Raw genomic sequence first — 16101 nt, forward strand, 5'->3', positions numbered from 1 at the left:
TTGCACAGCGTTCTTGCCTTATTGTACACTCATTATTTGCCTTCTTAGTTCATCTAAAACTTCGTGTTCTTTTTATGTACAAAAACCTGAGAGTTAAAAATCACTTTTCTTATCTGAAATTAGTGTATGCATTGCGCACATAGCTCAGTGTGAGCCAGAGTCCACACTAATGTCCAGCACGCATCATCGGTCCCTCTTGGTCACTTGTTGAGTGGCCAGTGGGAAATAAAGCAGGTGCTCTTTTCTGGTGACCCAGTCAATAGACCTTGCATGGAACTTGCTGTGCTGGAGAGGCATGTAAAGGCTGAAATCCATGACCTTTAGTCCAGCAGATCTTCTCTACCTCAGTATCAGTCCATCCCAGGGTGGAGTTTGCTAGAAGGTTCTTGTTATCATCACACTTTAATCTCATCCTGCACCAAGTCCACAATGGTATGCTAATGAGAACTCTACTCTCCTGGGGATGACAGTGAACATTTTTCCTCAGTAGGTTTTAGAATGTGCTGAGGAATCTAGGCTGAGCGACAGGAAAGGGGGAAGAAACGAGATTCTGGATTATCACTTGCTTTACTGGGATGCAGGATTTCTTTTGATTGGCTGAATCAGGTAAGAGTACCTATATGGTCCTGGAGAGGGAGGGAGGGATCTTGAATCATCTCTCTGTCTTAGAGGTCCTTATGAAATCCCAAAAGCTTCCCTCCATTTTCTTAGCCTTGAAAACCCATTTTACGAAATTATCACCTTTTACTCTCACAGTCTCGAAAAACTGAGACCTCAGCGTGGTAGAGATGTGGCAAGTGGCTTGCTGTGGTGTCACAGAGCCTCATCACTGAACTTGCAGAATTGTGCCAGAAGAAGTGAGAACCAGTGGGAAGTGTCAAATCTTTTACAACCATTAGCTCAGCTCTCCGTGGTGCATTCTGAAGGCAGACAAGGCATTTGCTTTCACATCTGACTTCAGATTATAGTCATCATTGGAAAATAAATAGTGCTAAGTGGTTAAAAAAGAGGAGTAAAAACATTGGCAGTAATTCTGGCAACAGAGCAGTGAATCCCGTGAAGTATATCATTGAAATCTGAGTTCGAGCCGGACACGCTAATGTTAAATCAAGTGTCTTATTGACTTGTGTAAAAGGCTGGTGGTGGTCATCAGTTCAATAGAATAAAACTTGCAAAAGAAGAAAGAAATAAAAAGAACAGTATGATTTTGAACCATGTCTGTTTGTTGCGTAGACTCCTACCACGAGGTCACATTTACACACACAATGTGTGTGTGGACGCTCTGGGGTTGGCAATTCCCCCTGTTGGTCAGCCATGTTTAGTTGTTCTATTGGGACAGGACTAGTAAGCTTACTTGGATCATCAAAGTTTCAGAGGCATATCTTAGATGGGTCTCCTGACTCCTGGGGGGCTGATGGTGGATGTTGGGACCAAGATCAGAACTAATTTGTTTGGCCTTAAACTTGAAATTGTCCCTGATGGTGGTGGTGAGAGTGATCATGGGGGTGGTAAATGGATGAGGAAATCCTCCTACTATCCAAGAAGTTTGGAAAGATGGGCCAGTCTCTTTGATCCCTTCCAGTTCAGTCCTGCCTCTGAAATGTTTGCTGCTAGACCACTTTTTAAACTCTAGTCTAGCGATTGCAAAATAATCTATCTGCAAAGACCAGGTAGTGGAAAAGATGGAAAGGGTCCGCTGGGAAGAGTCGGTGGTGGATGGGAGAACGCATACCCCATCTCAAGGAAGAGCAGCAATGAAGTTCTACCAAACTCCTGGCACGTAGGAAGGCTGACTCAATGTTGCCATGGATTATCAGAGATTTGGGGAGAAAACTTGAGGGTTTAGATTAGTAAATGTAGACTCTTTTTTACAGATGAACTGTGAGCTCTTCAATTTTGTCAACTAAATCAAGTTGAAATGAAACATTGAGCTGGGCTAAGCACACTTTCTTGTAACAAATTTGTAACTCTTGGGGACAGTAACATCTAAGCTGTGTATTATCCCCTTTGCAGGCAAGTCCTGGGACTCTAATTCCATCTCATTGTTCTGGCTTCCTGCAGTAAGGTTAAGAAAATGGGCTCTGAAGTTCCTACCTGTGATTCCAATAATTCTTTAATGCTCGCTTCATATAAACTCCCTTTGAGGACAGTGAGGAGCAGAGTCTGCTGTTTTGCAACCTAATGATAAATGCAAACATGTTCAACACCTACTGTGTTCTATGGGATGAAAGAATTATTACTCTCATCTCATTTTTATAAGAACTCTCTAAGATGGGGACTAAAATTGTTGTCATGATCACATTCCTACTTACAGATGGGCAGTCTTGGGGTTGGGAAGGATTTCCCAAAGTCGCCCAGTAAGCGTCAGCTGTGAGATTTGGACGCTGGAGTCAGAAGGCAGAATCCAACTTTTAACTGCCATATTATGCCTTCTCCTGCTATATTAAGTGGATTTTTAGCTTCTATAGTCTTGCTGAGTGACAACAACTCCTACTCCCAAAATAGCTTAAGGAGTCTGTAAGGACGCTTTCTGCTTTTGTAGAGCACAGGGACATTGTCTTTGTCCCCATCCTTTGACAGGGTTTGCAGAAAGTGTGGGATCCTTCTGATGACAGATGAGGGAGATTTTCTTAATGCCTGGCTTGAGACCAGAAATGCCATTCCCTCTTCCATATTGTTTTCTATTAGGTATTAACTGGAGATTAGCAAATAGAGTTTCAAGGTCAAAATTGTGAGTTTCACTTCCTTATAGACAAGGTAGTCTTTCTTAGGCCATGACAACAGAGGACAGCCCTAATCAAGGGCAATCATCTCTATTGATGGGAGTGCTCCAAACTCAACCTGTGTACAGATAACATCACCACCATAAATGAAAGCGGTATGATGCAGCCAAGGAGTACACATAGATTTTGGCTTAGATGCTAATGCCAAATGATAGGTGGTGGCTTTTAGAATGAGCACTGTGCCAAGAAGGCTTTGGAAACCACATGTGAGTTCACCAAAGAGTGCTGTGATTGATTGGTCTTGTCTGCCCTACCTTGGGCTAGGGAAGCAGTGGCAGGTATGCTGTGCTTGCCATTCCTGGTGTAGTCTATTCAGATGGAAGAACTAAGACATCTAAGGCTTGGGCAGCTCAAAGCATATAAGTTTTAATTTGTGATTCTGTCTTTTTCTGCCTCTTCCATTTCTGCTTTTTCTCAGGAGAGATGGCCAAACGCACTTTCTCCATGCTAGAGACGTTCCTGATCTTCCTCCTCGTGTTGATGACCGCTATCACAGTAGCCCTTCTCAGCCTTCTGTTTATCACCAGTGGGACCATCGAAAATCACAAAGGCAAGTTGTCATGGGCTCTCTTGGATGCTCTTCCTAGCCTGTGGGAAATTTCTTGATTACCGGGGATGCCAAGGCAAAGAACAGTGTCTGCTGATAATGCTGATAACAGGGCAGTTCAATGTGTACGTAAGCAGCTGGCGTGGCCATCTAACTGTTACATTAATTGCCCTTTGTGCATCAATAGCAATTTTTATCAAGCTTACCTTTGTCCACAAATAGCCAGTTGACAGGCATTATGACATGCATTTTTTCATCTCTCACTTTTCCATTGACCTAAGCCCAGTTCAGAATTCTTCAAGGCCCAGTAATGTGAGCATTTGCCCCAAGCCTTCTCTCTTTCTCTTTGCCTTTTCTCAGACATCATCTCCTCTTGCGGAAAAAAGGAAAATGACAGGCGCACTGGGTATTAATGAATCTGTGAAAAACTTTAGAGAAGGGAGCGTTGAACTCAACTTCTTAGGAGGGCCACTCAAGTTCTGTAAATGAAGTGCTGTGGGGATGCGGGTGGAATGGGTAGTTGTCATTGTGTCACATGAATGCAGATCTCCAGAGTTTTCAAGAGAAGCTGGAATGGATGATTTAGGCTTCTCCTGATGTATTAATGTTGGGAATTAATTTAGTTTTGGAAAACAATGTAGGCTACATTACAGGCAATATTGGGCCCCTGAGTCTTTGATGATCCCTACTTCGGTGGTGGGTCATACACTGGTAAGTAAGTAGAGAAGAAAGGCGGGGGTTGAACACTTTGACCGAAGTAAAGGGAGAGCTGGCTTTAGACCAAACAGAGAAGGAGCCCAATATTTTTTACTCTCTCTTTTGGCCTCTTCCTTCCAGTATATTCTCTACCATGACCCTGTGCTTTGCATTTCCTGCAGAGGAACAGAGATCCTCTGCTCCAGCAGTATGCAGAGTACGGGCATGGACTGCTAGAAAGGAAAGCAACCATAGGACTTCCTTAGTTTTAGCTCTTAAACTTGGAGAATCCAGAGGCTAAGATTCACGGGGTGATCAACAATTATGTTAACTATGCTCATAGTAGGAGCTGCTGTTTGTTGAGTGGTTGCTTTGTGTCAAGCACTATGGTCAAGAGCCTACTTCCTTTTCCTCCTTAATTCTCATAAAACTTCTATAAATGTAGGTGCTGGTCTTAGTACCATTTTCCAGATATAGAACCCGAGACTCTGAGGTCCCAAAGGAATCGTCCTTGGCCATTGGACATGGTTTGCCTTTGGCTGGCACCCTGTTCCTACATGGGTATCAATAAGGAAAAAGAGCCTGCCTCCTTCCTTGTGATAATTGATGTCTTGTAGAAGATGGAGGCTTGTGGTTGAGAAAATACAGATTCTAACTTCATATCGAATATGCATGAGAGAGCATCAGACCCTGAGTCAGAGGACCTGAGCTGGGCACTGGCTTCATCTCGTATTGTCCCTGAAATTGTAGTTCCATCACTTCTCTGGGCTTCGGTTTTATTATATGTAAAACTGAAGAGATGAGAGTCCCCCAACTCTAGGATCTCGGGGGAGTCAGCAGCCAGTCTCTTGACTAAGTACTTTCCTAGCACTCATGCCTGTGACTTCTGTGGCTTCTGTCGCCTTGGCCACCCTGGCTGTTGTCTGGGGTGGAAACAAACAAGCAAATAACAAGCATAGGTAACATATCTCAGTATATAAATAGAACCAAAGCTATATGCCGGCAATTATTCTAAATTTATTGTTCAAAACAACCCTCAGGAGTAGAGTATTACCACCTCTATTTTATAGATGGGAATAAATGGGGTAGAACAGGGTAAGTGACTTGCTCAGCTAGTAGGTGGTAGAATTAGTTTTCAGACCCAGGCTATTTGGTTCTGGTACTTGCTCGTGTAGTCTCTGTGCATTCTGCCTCCCTTGATACTGTGTGTGTGTGTGTGTGTGTGTGTGTGTGTGGTCACATAGGACATGTGTGTGTATATGCACATACGCAGATGGTGATAGGAGTAAAATAAGGTGGCTCTATGCCGAACAGACAGTGGTCTAGTGGGCATTCCAAATAAAAGACTTGAGAACAGAGAAGAGGGGGCAGCATAGAGATAGTGGGGATGGCATCTCTGGACACAAGGGTTGGACTGCCTCAGAGTGTGACGGAAACAAACCAACTCAGAAGGGATCTGCGGGGATTGGTTGGTGGAGCAAAGAGGAGGAAGGTCTCTGGATGGAGAGAAGGGTGGAGACCAGTCCCTGGTTTAGCAGGCTGTGCGCCAGGAACCTGGCACCTGGTTTGTTTGGCTGGAGGAGAAGAGCAGGGCGAGTGAGTACAGAGCCGTGCGTTTGATGAGGAATGGCTTGTGATGAGAAGTGGAAGGACGTTTAACTCAGGCTTTGATTATTAGTCAGAAGGATCTCCAGTTCAAGAGAAAGACCCTCCTTAGGATTATTATCTACAAAAAGTCCCTGAGATATGCCTTACCATATATTTTAGTTTGTGTTTTTATTTTTTTTTAAACATTTTATTTATTTATTTGTGGGAGAGCATGAGTGGGGTGGGAGTAGCGGCTGAGGGAGAGGGAGAAGCAGACTCCCAGCCGAGCAGGGAGCCCGACGTGGTGCTCGATCCCAGGATGCTGAGATCATGATCTGAGCCAAAGGCTCAGATGCTTAACCCACTGAGACACCCAGGCTCCCCTTTACCATATATTTTAAATATAAGAGAATATATAGATTTTTTCCTTAGGAACCTCAAACTATGTGTTCTAATTGATGCCAATAAGTAAGTAGACTGAGACGTTATCCCTTAAATTCAGATTCAGGTTTCCCATCCACCCAGAGCTCCCCGACCACCGTGGGCTCCACAGCCAGTCAAGGCCCGGCACACACCAATGGCGCTACGATCACGCAGGCCCCTCCCGTGGTTAGCACTCCAGAGCCTCCTCTCTTCCAGAACTTCAGTGGCTACCATATTGGTGTTGGGCGAGCCGACTGCACGGGACAAGTAGCAGATATCAACTTGGTAGGTCAATCATGGGCTCCTCAGGGAGGATGAAACAGGTAACAATATTCCTTGCATCCTATACTTATTCCAGATAATTTCATCATCATCATCATCTTCTTCTTCTCAATTTTTCATTGACGTCACTGCCGTCTAACACTGCGAATATTGTACTATAACGAGGGGCCATGTGTTCAATGGCATCTCCTTTGTAAAGTTGACTGGCCATTTTTTTATGAATGGCAGGGGCAGGGCTGGCAAATTCACATACCACGGGGCACCACAGATGACGGAAGCAGGCCAGTGTAAGCGGATAAGTGTCTAGTGAATCCTCAGTTTGGGGGGCAGTGGGAAGTGGGGGGGTACAGCTGAAAAGTGCATGGCTTTAGCAATTGTTGCCATGTAGGGCTGCACTATCTTAAAGGTTTTTCAAGAGAAGCGGGTCACCTCTGGATCAGAGACTAAGGATCGAAACCTCTCAGTTGGGAAATAAAGGCAACTCTAGTTCAAACTGGAAACCTAGGGTGGGCCAGCACTGCGTAAGCCAAGGAAAAGGCTTCTGTGGGTCTGGTGTGGCCTTTTGGCTGCTGGACTGCAATTTCTTGATTGTGATGATGGGTGTATTCATTCACAGCTTCCCTAGGAAGACAGAACATGGCGTTGTTTGATGAGACTTTTTCTCGTTCCTACCCAATAATCTTTAGATTCTAGGAGTTGTTTCCCATTGTCTGTTCTGAGAAATAGCTCTGGAATGAGAGCCCGAGGTGCCACTACTCCTGTGAGGGGTAAAGCAAGCAGTAGAGGGAGCGTGCTGAAGACTTCATGGGTAGGCTTTAGGACGTGGTGAGAAGGGGGGTTTGCGATGGGTACACTTGGACTGACTTAACTGAGGGATGGCCAACAAGGTAAGAGCCAGCATGAGGTACCCTCAGTGAAGACTATTTAATCACAATGAAACCATTTTCTTAAGAAAAAGAAAGAAAGAACATCACACACCAAACAGCCAAAGGAAGGGAACCTTCAGTCTTCAGGACATTCTGGGAATGTAGGATGATGGTAGGGGAACTACTTCCTTCCGTAGTATCTCAGGCAGGAGAAAAGAATTGAAAACCCTGGAAGGTTGCTGACATGGTAACAGAATTCCAGAGCCAAGCCAACCCCTTCCTTGCCCATAGGCCTATGAATGTCTCTTGCCAAACTGATGGTTACTTTGCATTTTCCCACACAGAAGAGTAAAGTCTCCCTTACGGTGTTGGCTTTATTCTTGAAAACACATATTATTATGCCAGGCAGAATCACAGTGTCCCGTGGACTGTGTTGTACTTCATCTTTCCTAAGTGGTCTCATCCTGTGTGGTTGTACCTGGCTCTGGTGGTGGGGGAGTGAGGCAGAGCAGCTCTGACCTCTCTCTTCCTCTCTAGATGGGCTACAGTAAGACTGGCCAGAACGCACGCGGCATCCTCACCAGGCTGTACAGTCGAGCTTTCGTCATCGCAGAGCCAGATGGGTTAAATCGAATGGTGTTTGTCAGCGTCGACATAGGCATGGTATCCCAACGCCTCAGGCTGGAGGTAAGTGGCTGAGGTGATGACGAAAGGACATGTTTAAAAGAAAAGCTCTGAGTGGATGTAACAGGAGCTAAGCCCTCCTGGCTTCTCATCCGGTGAGTTTCTACTCTGCGGAAGCCTTCGGACAATCGGCCTGTGAACAATTCCGGTCTCCGCCACCTTGGTCAAACTTGCAAACTTGACAATGACGGCTCATCATCGCTGTTACTGTGTTTTGCAAGCTTATTATGTTTGAGGCAACCTTCACATCCATTCTCTTATTTAACCCTCCTTGTTAGAAGTCAGAGAGCTCCGACTCCAACTCAGTATTCCTTCCCTCAAGTTTTTAGACAATTGAGATGCAAGAGGCCAGATGAGAAGTAATATACAACATTGAAATGAGGTTGGCCATAAATGGCTGGAGTTGGGTGAGAGGGAGATGGGGGTCTCATTATGCGATTCCGATGATTTTTGTACGTGTTTTAAAATTTCCGTAACAAGTTGTAAAAAGAATACAATGTTAGCTTTCTTACTCTTTAAGCTCTATTGTAGGCAACGGTGGGCTCTTTTGTGATTGTCCCAGAATTGAGACCATATTACCCCATCTGTGGAGAAGGTTGGGTTTAGCAGAAGGTGCCCGTGGGTTCTGGGCAGGCAGCAGTAAGATGCGCAGAGGGAGAGGGATACATAGGGTGATGGGTATGGCCTTCCAGCTCTATTTTTCTAAGCCAGGTTCTTGGCCTTGACACAGTTGTATTGTCTGCATGGGATCAGGTCACAGGAAGAGAACGTGCTCTTTCAATGTCTGCTCCCATACCGATGAAGGTGACCAAGAAGGGAGTCCGGAGCACCCAGGAAAGTGAGCATTAAATGTCACTATTCGGGGTCACATTCTGTTAGCCTCTCTTAAACAATGTTCCTCCTGTGTCATGAAGCGGCCAGTAACAAAGATGACAAGGGAGGCCTTGGAGCATTTCTCCAATGTTGCCTCCCCCATCATTGACACCCAAGGAGCAGGGGGCCACAAGTTCTCCCCACTCCTACACTTACAACAAAACTATGAGATGTGTTTTTGTTATCCCCACTTTATGGATAAAATAATGGAGTCTTAGAAGAGACGAGGAACTTTCCCAAATTCACACAGTCAGCGAATGGTAGAGCTGGGTTTTGAACACACGTATGCCTGGTACCACAGAGCCCTCATGGGTGGGTTCTTAAAAGTGACATTATTCTATTAATGTGGAGGAAAAAAATGCTTTGACCACCTGCTTTTTGCACGGTACTTTGCTGGTCACTTAGGGAGCACATAACCTGAGTTGTAATCCACATTTCCTATGAGCTCACTACCTAGTTGTGGAGAGAAGGAAGGGCCGTAGTAGAAAACACTCTCTGTAACTCATTGGAGTAACGTAGGGTGGTGTGTTCGTTATCTATTACTGAGTAACAAATAGCCCCAGAATACAATGGCTTAAAACAATAGACATAATCGCACCTTTTCTTGGTCGGGAAATCAGGACTGGCTTAGATGTGTGGTTCTGGCTTAGGGTGTCTTGGAATCAAGGTGTTGACAAAGGCTGCAGTCATTGGAAGCCTTGACTAATCCACCTCTAAGTTGATTCCCTTGCATGGCTGCCGGCCAAAGGCCTCTATTCCCCACTTTCTGCATCATCACAGCCCAGAGCAGCTGCTCTCCCCAGAGTCACTACCTCAGGGGGGAAGTCACAGTGCTACTCTTAACCTGGGTCAGAAGTTGCACTTCTAGCCCATTCTGTCCATTGGAAGTAAGTCACCAAGTCACACCGAGGGAGGGGAAAGAAAGCAAAGTGTCCCCTCCAAAAGGGAGGGCTGGCAAGGGACTTGTGGACACACAATGGTTTAAAACCACCACAAGGGGACTGGGAAGCAGGGAATAATCTCATGACGGACATGACACGTGAATGGGCAGGATTTTATTTTATTTCAATTCCAGAATAGTTAACAGTATTGTTATATTATTTTCAGGAGTAAAAATACAGTGCTTCCACAGCTCTGCACATGACTCAGTGTGCACCATAGCGAGCGGGCTGCGCGTGGCCTTGGCCTAGGTCACCCCTCCCGCTGTGGAAACTCTCTGTTTGCTCTCTATAGTTAGGTCTGTTTTTTGGTTTGTCCTTTTTTTTCCCCAGTGTGTGTTTGTTTTGTTTCTTCCATTTCATCCATGAATGAACTCATGTGGTACTCCTCTTTCTCTGACTGACTCATTCCACTGAGCATTATTCCTTCTAGATCTGTCCGTGTTGTTGCTGATGGCAAGATTGCATTTTCTTATGGAATATTTTATATATAATGCAATATATGATGTATATATATATGTATCTAATGGTGTATTATGCCATATATATAATGGAATATTGTATATATTATATACATATGTATATATGTACACCACATCTTCTTTATCTGAATGGGAAGGATTTTAAATGGCTAACATGGGGAGAGAGAGCTATCAAATGGAGAGACGGTGTGACAACATGGAGACACAGGGAGGAATGTAGACTGTCTTTGGAAGGGACAGGGATTGCTGCCATTAGGACACATGTGGGCACGTAATGGGGAATACACCTGGAAGGTATGCTGCTCATAATTGTAGAGGACCTGGGATGCCAGCTTATTTTGACTCCGGTAAGCACTGGGGATTCTTTGAAAACTTCTGAGTGGAGGAGTAACACGAACCCAATTTTGCTCCAGGATGATGCATCAGGGATGTTTGATGCCAGACTGGGGCAGGAGGTGAGGACACAGATTGGCAGTTTGGTTCCATGAATGCCAAGGCTGTACCGGTGAGGGTCCATGTGGGAAACTGGCAATCATGCTCCGTGTTTCAAACGCAGGAGATGGAACCCGTGGGAGCTCTCTGGTGCGTCGGAAGGATGAGCGAACTAGAAAGGGAAACTCGGGTGGCAGGAAGGATATCAACTCTGGCTGGAAGTTTCTCCTATGCCACGTGAGGCTGGCACAAAGGTCTTAAATCAATGGGTGGCTGCGAGACTCCATGGCAGTAGGAGGTCACATTAAATGCTAGTGAGATTCGGGAGTGAGTAGAAATAAAAGCTAACACTGGCGTGGTCCCCACGATGAGTCACACACTGATTACTTCATATGTATGAATGGATTTAATCCTCCAAACATCCGAAGGAGGGAGGTGCTATCATTATGTCATTGGACGGATTGGGAAAGTGAGCTGCAGGGGATCGAGTGACCCGTGCACAAGCAGCCAGCTAGGAAGTGGCTGGGCAGGGTACACCCACAGCCTCTGGACGTCAGCACCCACACTCGCTACCACTACGCTTCCTGCTTTCCCGGAGCGTCGGCCGTGCTTCTCACAGGGAAACGGTGGGGTCATGAGAAGAAACAGGAGACTCAGAGATGGACTTTTGGGGGTGGTATCCAAAGGTGGACAGTTGGTTTGCAGAGGCTGTGAAGTCAGCAGTCCACCCAGCGTTTGTCCAGCTCTTCTGATTTCTACTTCCCCGTGCAGTCTGAGACCCAACCGGGAAGGCCTTACAATGAACCCACTTCTCTCACCCAGATGAACCCAAGGTCAGGTGTGAAAAATAAACGTAGTGAAACAGGTGCTCTTAGGCTGCTTTAGAACATCTGGTTTTAGGCAGCTTCTCAGTCTCAGCTGTAAGGATTGATGAAATTTCCAGCATGGAATGAAGGCGCGGGAAGATCCCTGCGCAGTGAGGCAGGACAGGAGAACAGAGCGGCTTGCCAGATCTTTCCATGGCAGGAACTCAGGTGTATCGGTATTAGGAAACTGAACACAGAGGGGTAATCTGTAGACCCTTGGGCAACTTCTTCACTCTGTTCAAACCCTCTCCTCTCCTGAGGTAGGGAACTTACTAATTATAATGGTTACCCGCAGGCATTGTCATTAGATGATTGATTGAGTTTTTCTTCCCTTCTTCTTGAAGTCCCATGTGTTGGACTTCATATTGGAGAGTGTAGTTTAGGATGCAATGGCTGTGAGCTGTTTGTAGTCTTTTTTTTTTTTTTTTTAAACATGAGAGCCATAATTTCTCTTTTTAAAAAGATTTTATTTATTTATTTAACAGAGAGAGAGATCACAAGTAGGCAGAGAGGCAGGCAGAGAGAGAGGGAGCCAGGCTCCCCACTGAGCAGAGAGTTTGATGTGGGGCTTGATCCCAGGACCCTGAGATCATGACCTGAGCTAAAGGCAGAGGCTTAACCCAGTGAACCACCCAGGCACCCTGAGAGCCATAATTTCCATCTGCTTAAAGGCTTGATTCCTGAGAGAATAAGGAGATGTACACTGACTTCTATAATCCTAACATCATAGTTCTCTGGGAATAAAAATGGGTGTAGTACCAGGCTTGTAGTGAGTTTTGTGGTACCCCCTCAGTGACCTTTCCACCCGCTCCCAACAGACACTTCTTCCTTGTGAGTGTCGTCATCACTCTGTGGAAGAAGGTAAAAGAGCGACGAAACATGTGGGCTGGAGTTAGGTTCCATAGAAGCAACATGGAAACTTCTTGGGATGGAGAATGTGGGCTACTTGGTCAGAGAGAGTTAGTCTGGTCATGTCCTATTTCCTCTCCACATTGGCTTGCAATAACCTAGCAATCAGTGTTTGGGGCCTGGATTGGTTCACAAGGCAGGATGGGTCGTAAGGTCTTTGTCATTCAGTGGCCACACGGGTAGATGAGGGTGTGTAACTCTTCACCTAAAACAGAAGAGGTTAGATGAATGCGTTTATGTGTGTTGGGTATATAGTATCAAAGATGCCGCCATGCCCTTTTGTTCCGGGGTGTTGTTGGAACTGGCTTGGACCAGCTCAAGAGGGCTGACTGTTAAATGTTCAGGAACTTGCTAAGCTTGTTGTTAGATTTTGGTAGCTTGAAATGGACTGTGGTGGGGGTATTTATACTTCAGAAACTGGTGAACAATTCGAAGGGGGGTGCTTTCATTTCTGTCTGTGTGACAGCTTCTCAGCACACCGCCGTCTGTGCCATTCTCGAGGTAGACAGGATTGCGAGTCAGAAAAGACCTTCTTGTTTTGCTAAGCCAGATTTGGATTCAGAATCCTTCTCAACACATTGCGTCTGAGAGCAGCTACCAGTAAGTAGAACTGGGTCCGCAAGTAAGTGGTATTCACCGTCCCTGCCAGAGGGGAGATTTCATCACTGTGCCTGGTATTAGGTGATAGTGTCCTACGTCGAAGAAGGTTGGTTTGGGTTTGACACTTAAAAAAAAAAATTTGTTTATTTATTTGAGAGAAAGTGAGTGCACAGGGGCAGGGGCAGAGGGAGAAAATCTTCAAGCAGACTCCCTGCTGAGTGTGGAGCCCAACCAGAGGCTCGAACTCAGGACCCTGAGATCATGACCTGAGCCGAAACCAAGAGTTGGACACTGAACTGACAGGTGCTCCGTGAGATCATTTTAATGATTTTTGGCCTAAAAAAAGTCAGAACATCTTTCCCAGGGAAGCCACGATAATACCAACTTTCAGATTGGAGCTGATGAAAGCAGAGTCAGAAACAGGTGCCCGACACCATTAGCGATTTCTCTCTGTCATTTTCTCGATGTGTCTATGCCCCATAAGCACACGTTATCACACATGATGAGATGTTCATGGGCTGATGGGTTCAGTGCGCACTCCCCGGTCTCTCTGTGTGCATTATCTCCTGCTCCACAATGAGTCATCTGGAAAACTCAGGGGCCTAAACCCACACTCGTCCTGTCCTTTCTGTGGCTCCGGAATCCCAGGGGGCCAGGCTGGGTGATTCCAACTGAGGTGAGAACAGCCGTCCCACACCGTCCTGCTGTGTCGTGAGGTGGGACTCCCGGGCTGCCTGAGGCTGCGGGTGTTGGAAGGCTTCCTGAGGTGAAGGGTCAAAGGGTCTGAGGGGTCGGCAAGCTGGTGCTGACGAGAGGGTTCCTTTCCACACAGGGTGTCCCCACAGGGCTGCTGGGGTGTCCTTACATCATGGCAGCCAGCTTCCCTCAGACCAGTAGGTGTGACCCCATGTGTCTGGTGTGGAGTTCTTCATTTTGGGCCAGGAGGCAGTAAAGAGGCCTGGACATACTCCGTTCATGCTCTGTTCACTTCTCCCTGTGCATTGCCTGACCAGCTCAGGCTCTTCATTTTAAGCCTCTGATGGAAGATAACGTCTTTGAAAGGTAGTTTTCCTCGCTGACACCCGTCACTCTCTCTTTCCCTTCCCAGAAACATGTTTCCTCACGGCACTCACCCCTGCATGATCTAATGTAATAAGACACACTTCTCTGTTTGCTCGTTTCTCTCCCATTAAGAAAAAAAGCTTGGTCAGGGTAGGAACCTCACCTATCCCTAGTGCTCAGACCAGTGCTTGGACGCTAACACTACATGTGGAATAATGAATAGGAAAGTGCACTCTTTCTTTCGAGACACAGATCTGGATTGTGGCCCTGCTCCTTATGAGAGCAGTGGGCACGGTATTTATCTTCTGGACGCTTCCGTGTTCTCAGCTGGAAGTTTAAAAATACCTACTTGTTGGGGTTGTTACAAAGATTCTAAAACAACGTAATGTGTGTGATACCCAACCCGGTGCTTGCACAGAGCGAGGAGCCATGAAACTTCTGCCAGGGCAGGGACCCTTGGTGTTGACGTTGTTACCATGGCAACGTGCTCCCCCCTAGAGGGAAGGGCCTCCCGCCAGGGATGTCATTGGTAGGGACTGGCGATGAGCCTCTCCCGAGCCTTTTCCATAGTGAGCTGTTCTGTTATCCCTCTTCTTAGTTCTAATGTTTTGTTTTCTTTTCTCCTGTAGGTCCTGAACAGACTGCAGAGTAAATACGGCTCCCTGTACAGAAGGGACAATGTCGTCCTGAGCGGCACTCACACTCACTCGGGGCCAGCGGGGTTTTTCCAGTACACTGTATTTGTCATCGCCAGCGAAGGGTTCAGCAATCGAACTTTTGAATACATGGTCACTGGCATTGTGAAGGTAGGCACAGAGGGTGTGGGAGTGGTGTGCTGTGATACGGAGAGAGTCCTTCTAGGACCTCGGGCTGCGCATCTTTGCTCCTACCTCGTCCCGGTTCCTGACTCCTGTGTAGCTTCTGGTCTCCCAGGCACCGACCGATGGAGACAGGACAGTTCTCTGCAGGAAGCCTCATGCCGTTGTCTAAAGGGATGGTCATAACCTTCGTAACGCAGAGGGCCCCATGCGGTCTGTTCTCTGTGCTAAGTCACACGAAAAGGAGCCCATCAAGGAACCTAAAGTAATTACGAGTAATTGTAATCTTGCCTCCTATTTCCCAGACAGCATGACGGGGGATCCTATTTCCACCCTCAGTGCTTACCCACATCCTCAATGGTCGCTGCAGATGACATGATGCTCCCAGAACGCCCAGACCCCCTGCTGTTGCTGGCTTGGGTGCCTCTTTCTCCTCTCTCCCCAGCTCTCACACAGGAGCCTTTCTAGTGTGCTCCTCACGCTTTCGCCTTTGAAATGTAGTCTCTCTCTACTTTTTCTCAGGAAGCTACTCTCTAAGCCTGGCAATCTAGTCGGCAAAAGCAGACAGGTCTTTTTTTTTTTTAAGATTTTATTTATTTAATTGAGAGAGTGAGAGTATGAGAGAGAGAGAGAAAGGGAGAGAGATCATGAGCAGGGGGGAATGGGTAGAGGGAAAAGCAGAGCAGGGAGCCCAATGTGGGACTTGATCCCAGGACCCTGCAATCAATCACCTGAGCCGAAGGTGGACGCTGAACTCACTGAGCCATCCAGGCGCCCCCAGACATGTCTTTACAGCAATGTTTTCTAGAGTCTGCCCCGCAGTTCATGACTGGCTGCGTGAAATCAATTTCGTGGGTTGCAATACGACCTGAGATCAGAGATCAGATCAGAGAGTATCATGGTGCCAAACACATCATAAGGATGCAGTTCATCTTGTGGATGTCTGTTTTAGGACACACATGTTGAGGGATATTAAGCTGTGATGAAGAATATATTGCTTATTGTGGTTTTGAGTTAGAAAAGTTCCAAAACACTTTGCCTCAGAGAGTGGGGTGGATGGAGTAGGTATGGAGGGGAAACGCCTACATGTTACCAATTCTGGGCCAGTGCTGGGGGAGTCGCTCCCTGTTTGGCCTCCTGAACCTGAGGACGGTGCCTAACACGGGCGCCCCAAGACACTCGGGTTCCCATCGGCGCGAGCTCCTGAGTTCCCAGCAATTCTGTGTCTCAGCCCTGAGGCCAACTGCGCACCC

The 16101-nt window shown here is 46.6% G+C and overlaps 1 protein-coding gene across 4 annotated transcripts in view; it reads left to right on the top strand.

Annotated features, from left to right (window-relative positions):
* Nucleotides 1–16101, top strand: part of ASAH2 (N-acylsphingosine amidohydrolase 2) — a 94717-nt gene that overhangs the window by 26302 nt on the left and 52314 nt on the right. The window contains exons 1-5 of one of the 4 annotated variants that reach the window (XM_082721087.1): nucleotides 514–606; nucleotides 3202–3333; nucleotides 6116–6321; nucleotides 7722–7871; nucleotides 14660–14836. In XM_082721087.1, the coding sequence (XP_082577213.1) occupies nucleotides 3207–3333; nucleotides 6116–6321; nucleotides 7722–7871; nucleotides 14660–14836 (660 nt within the window). In that variant the 5' untranslated portion in view covers nucleotides 514–606; nucleotides 3202–3206. Of the gene's footprint in view, nucleotides 1–513; nucleotides 607–3052; nucleotides 3062–3201; nucleotides 3334–6115; nucleotides 6322–7721; nucleotides 7872–14535; nucleotides 14560–14659; nucleotides 14837–16101 lie in introns of those variants that run through there. The other 3 variants (XM_082721088.1, XM_082721086.1, XM_082721089.1) reach the window with 3 other exon arrangements.

This window comes from Mustela nivalis (assembly GCF_964662115.1).
Source record: "Mustela nivalis genome assembly, chromosome: 2".
Taxonomy (NCBI): domain Eukaryota; kingdom Metazoa; phylum Chordata; class Mammalia; order Carnivora; family Mustelidae; genus Mustela; species Mustela nivalis.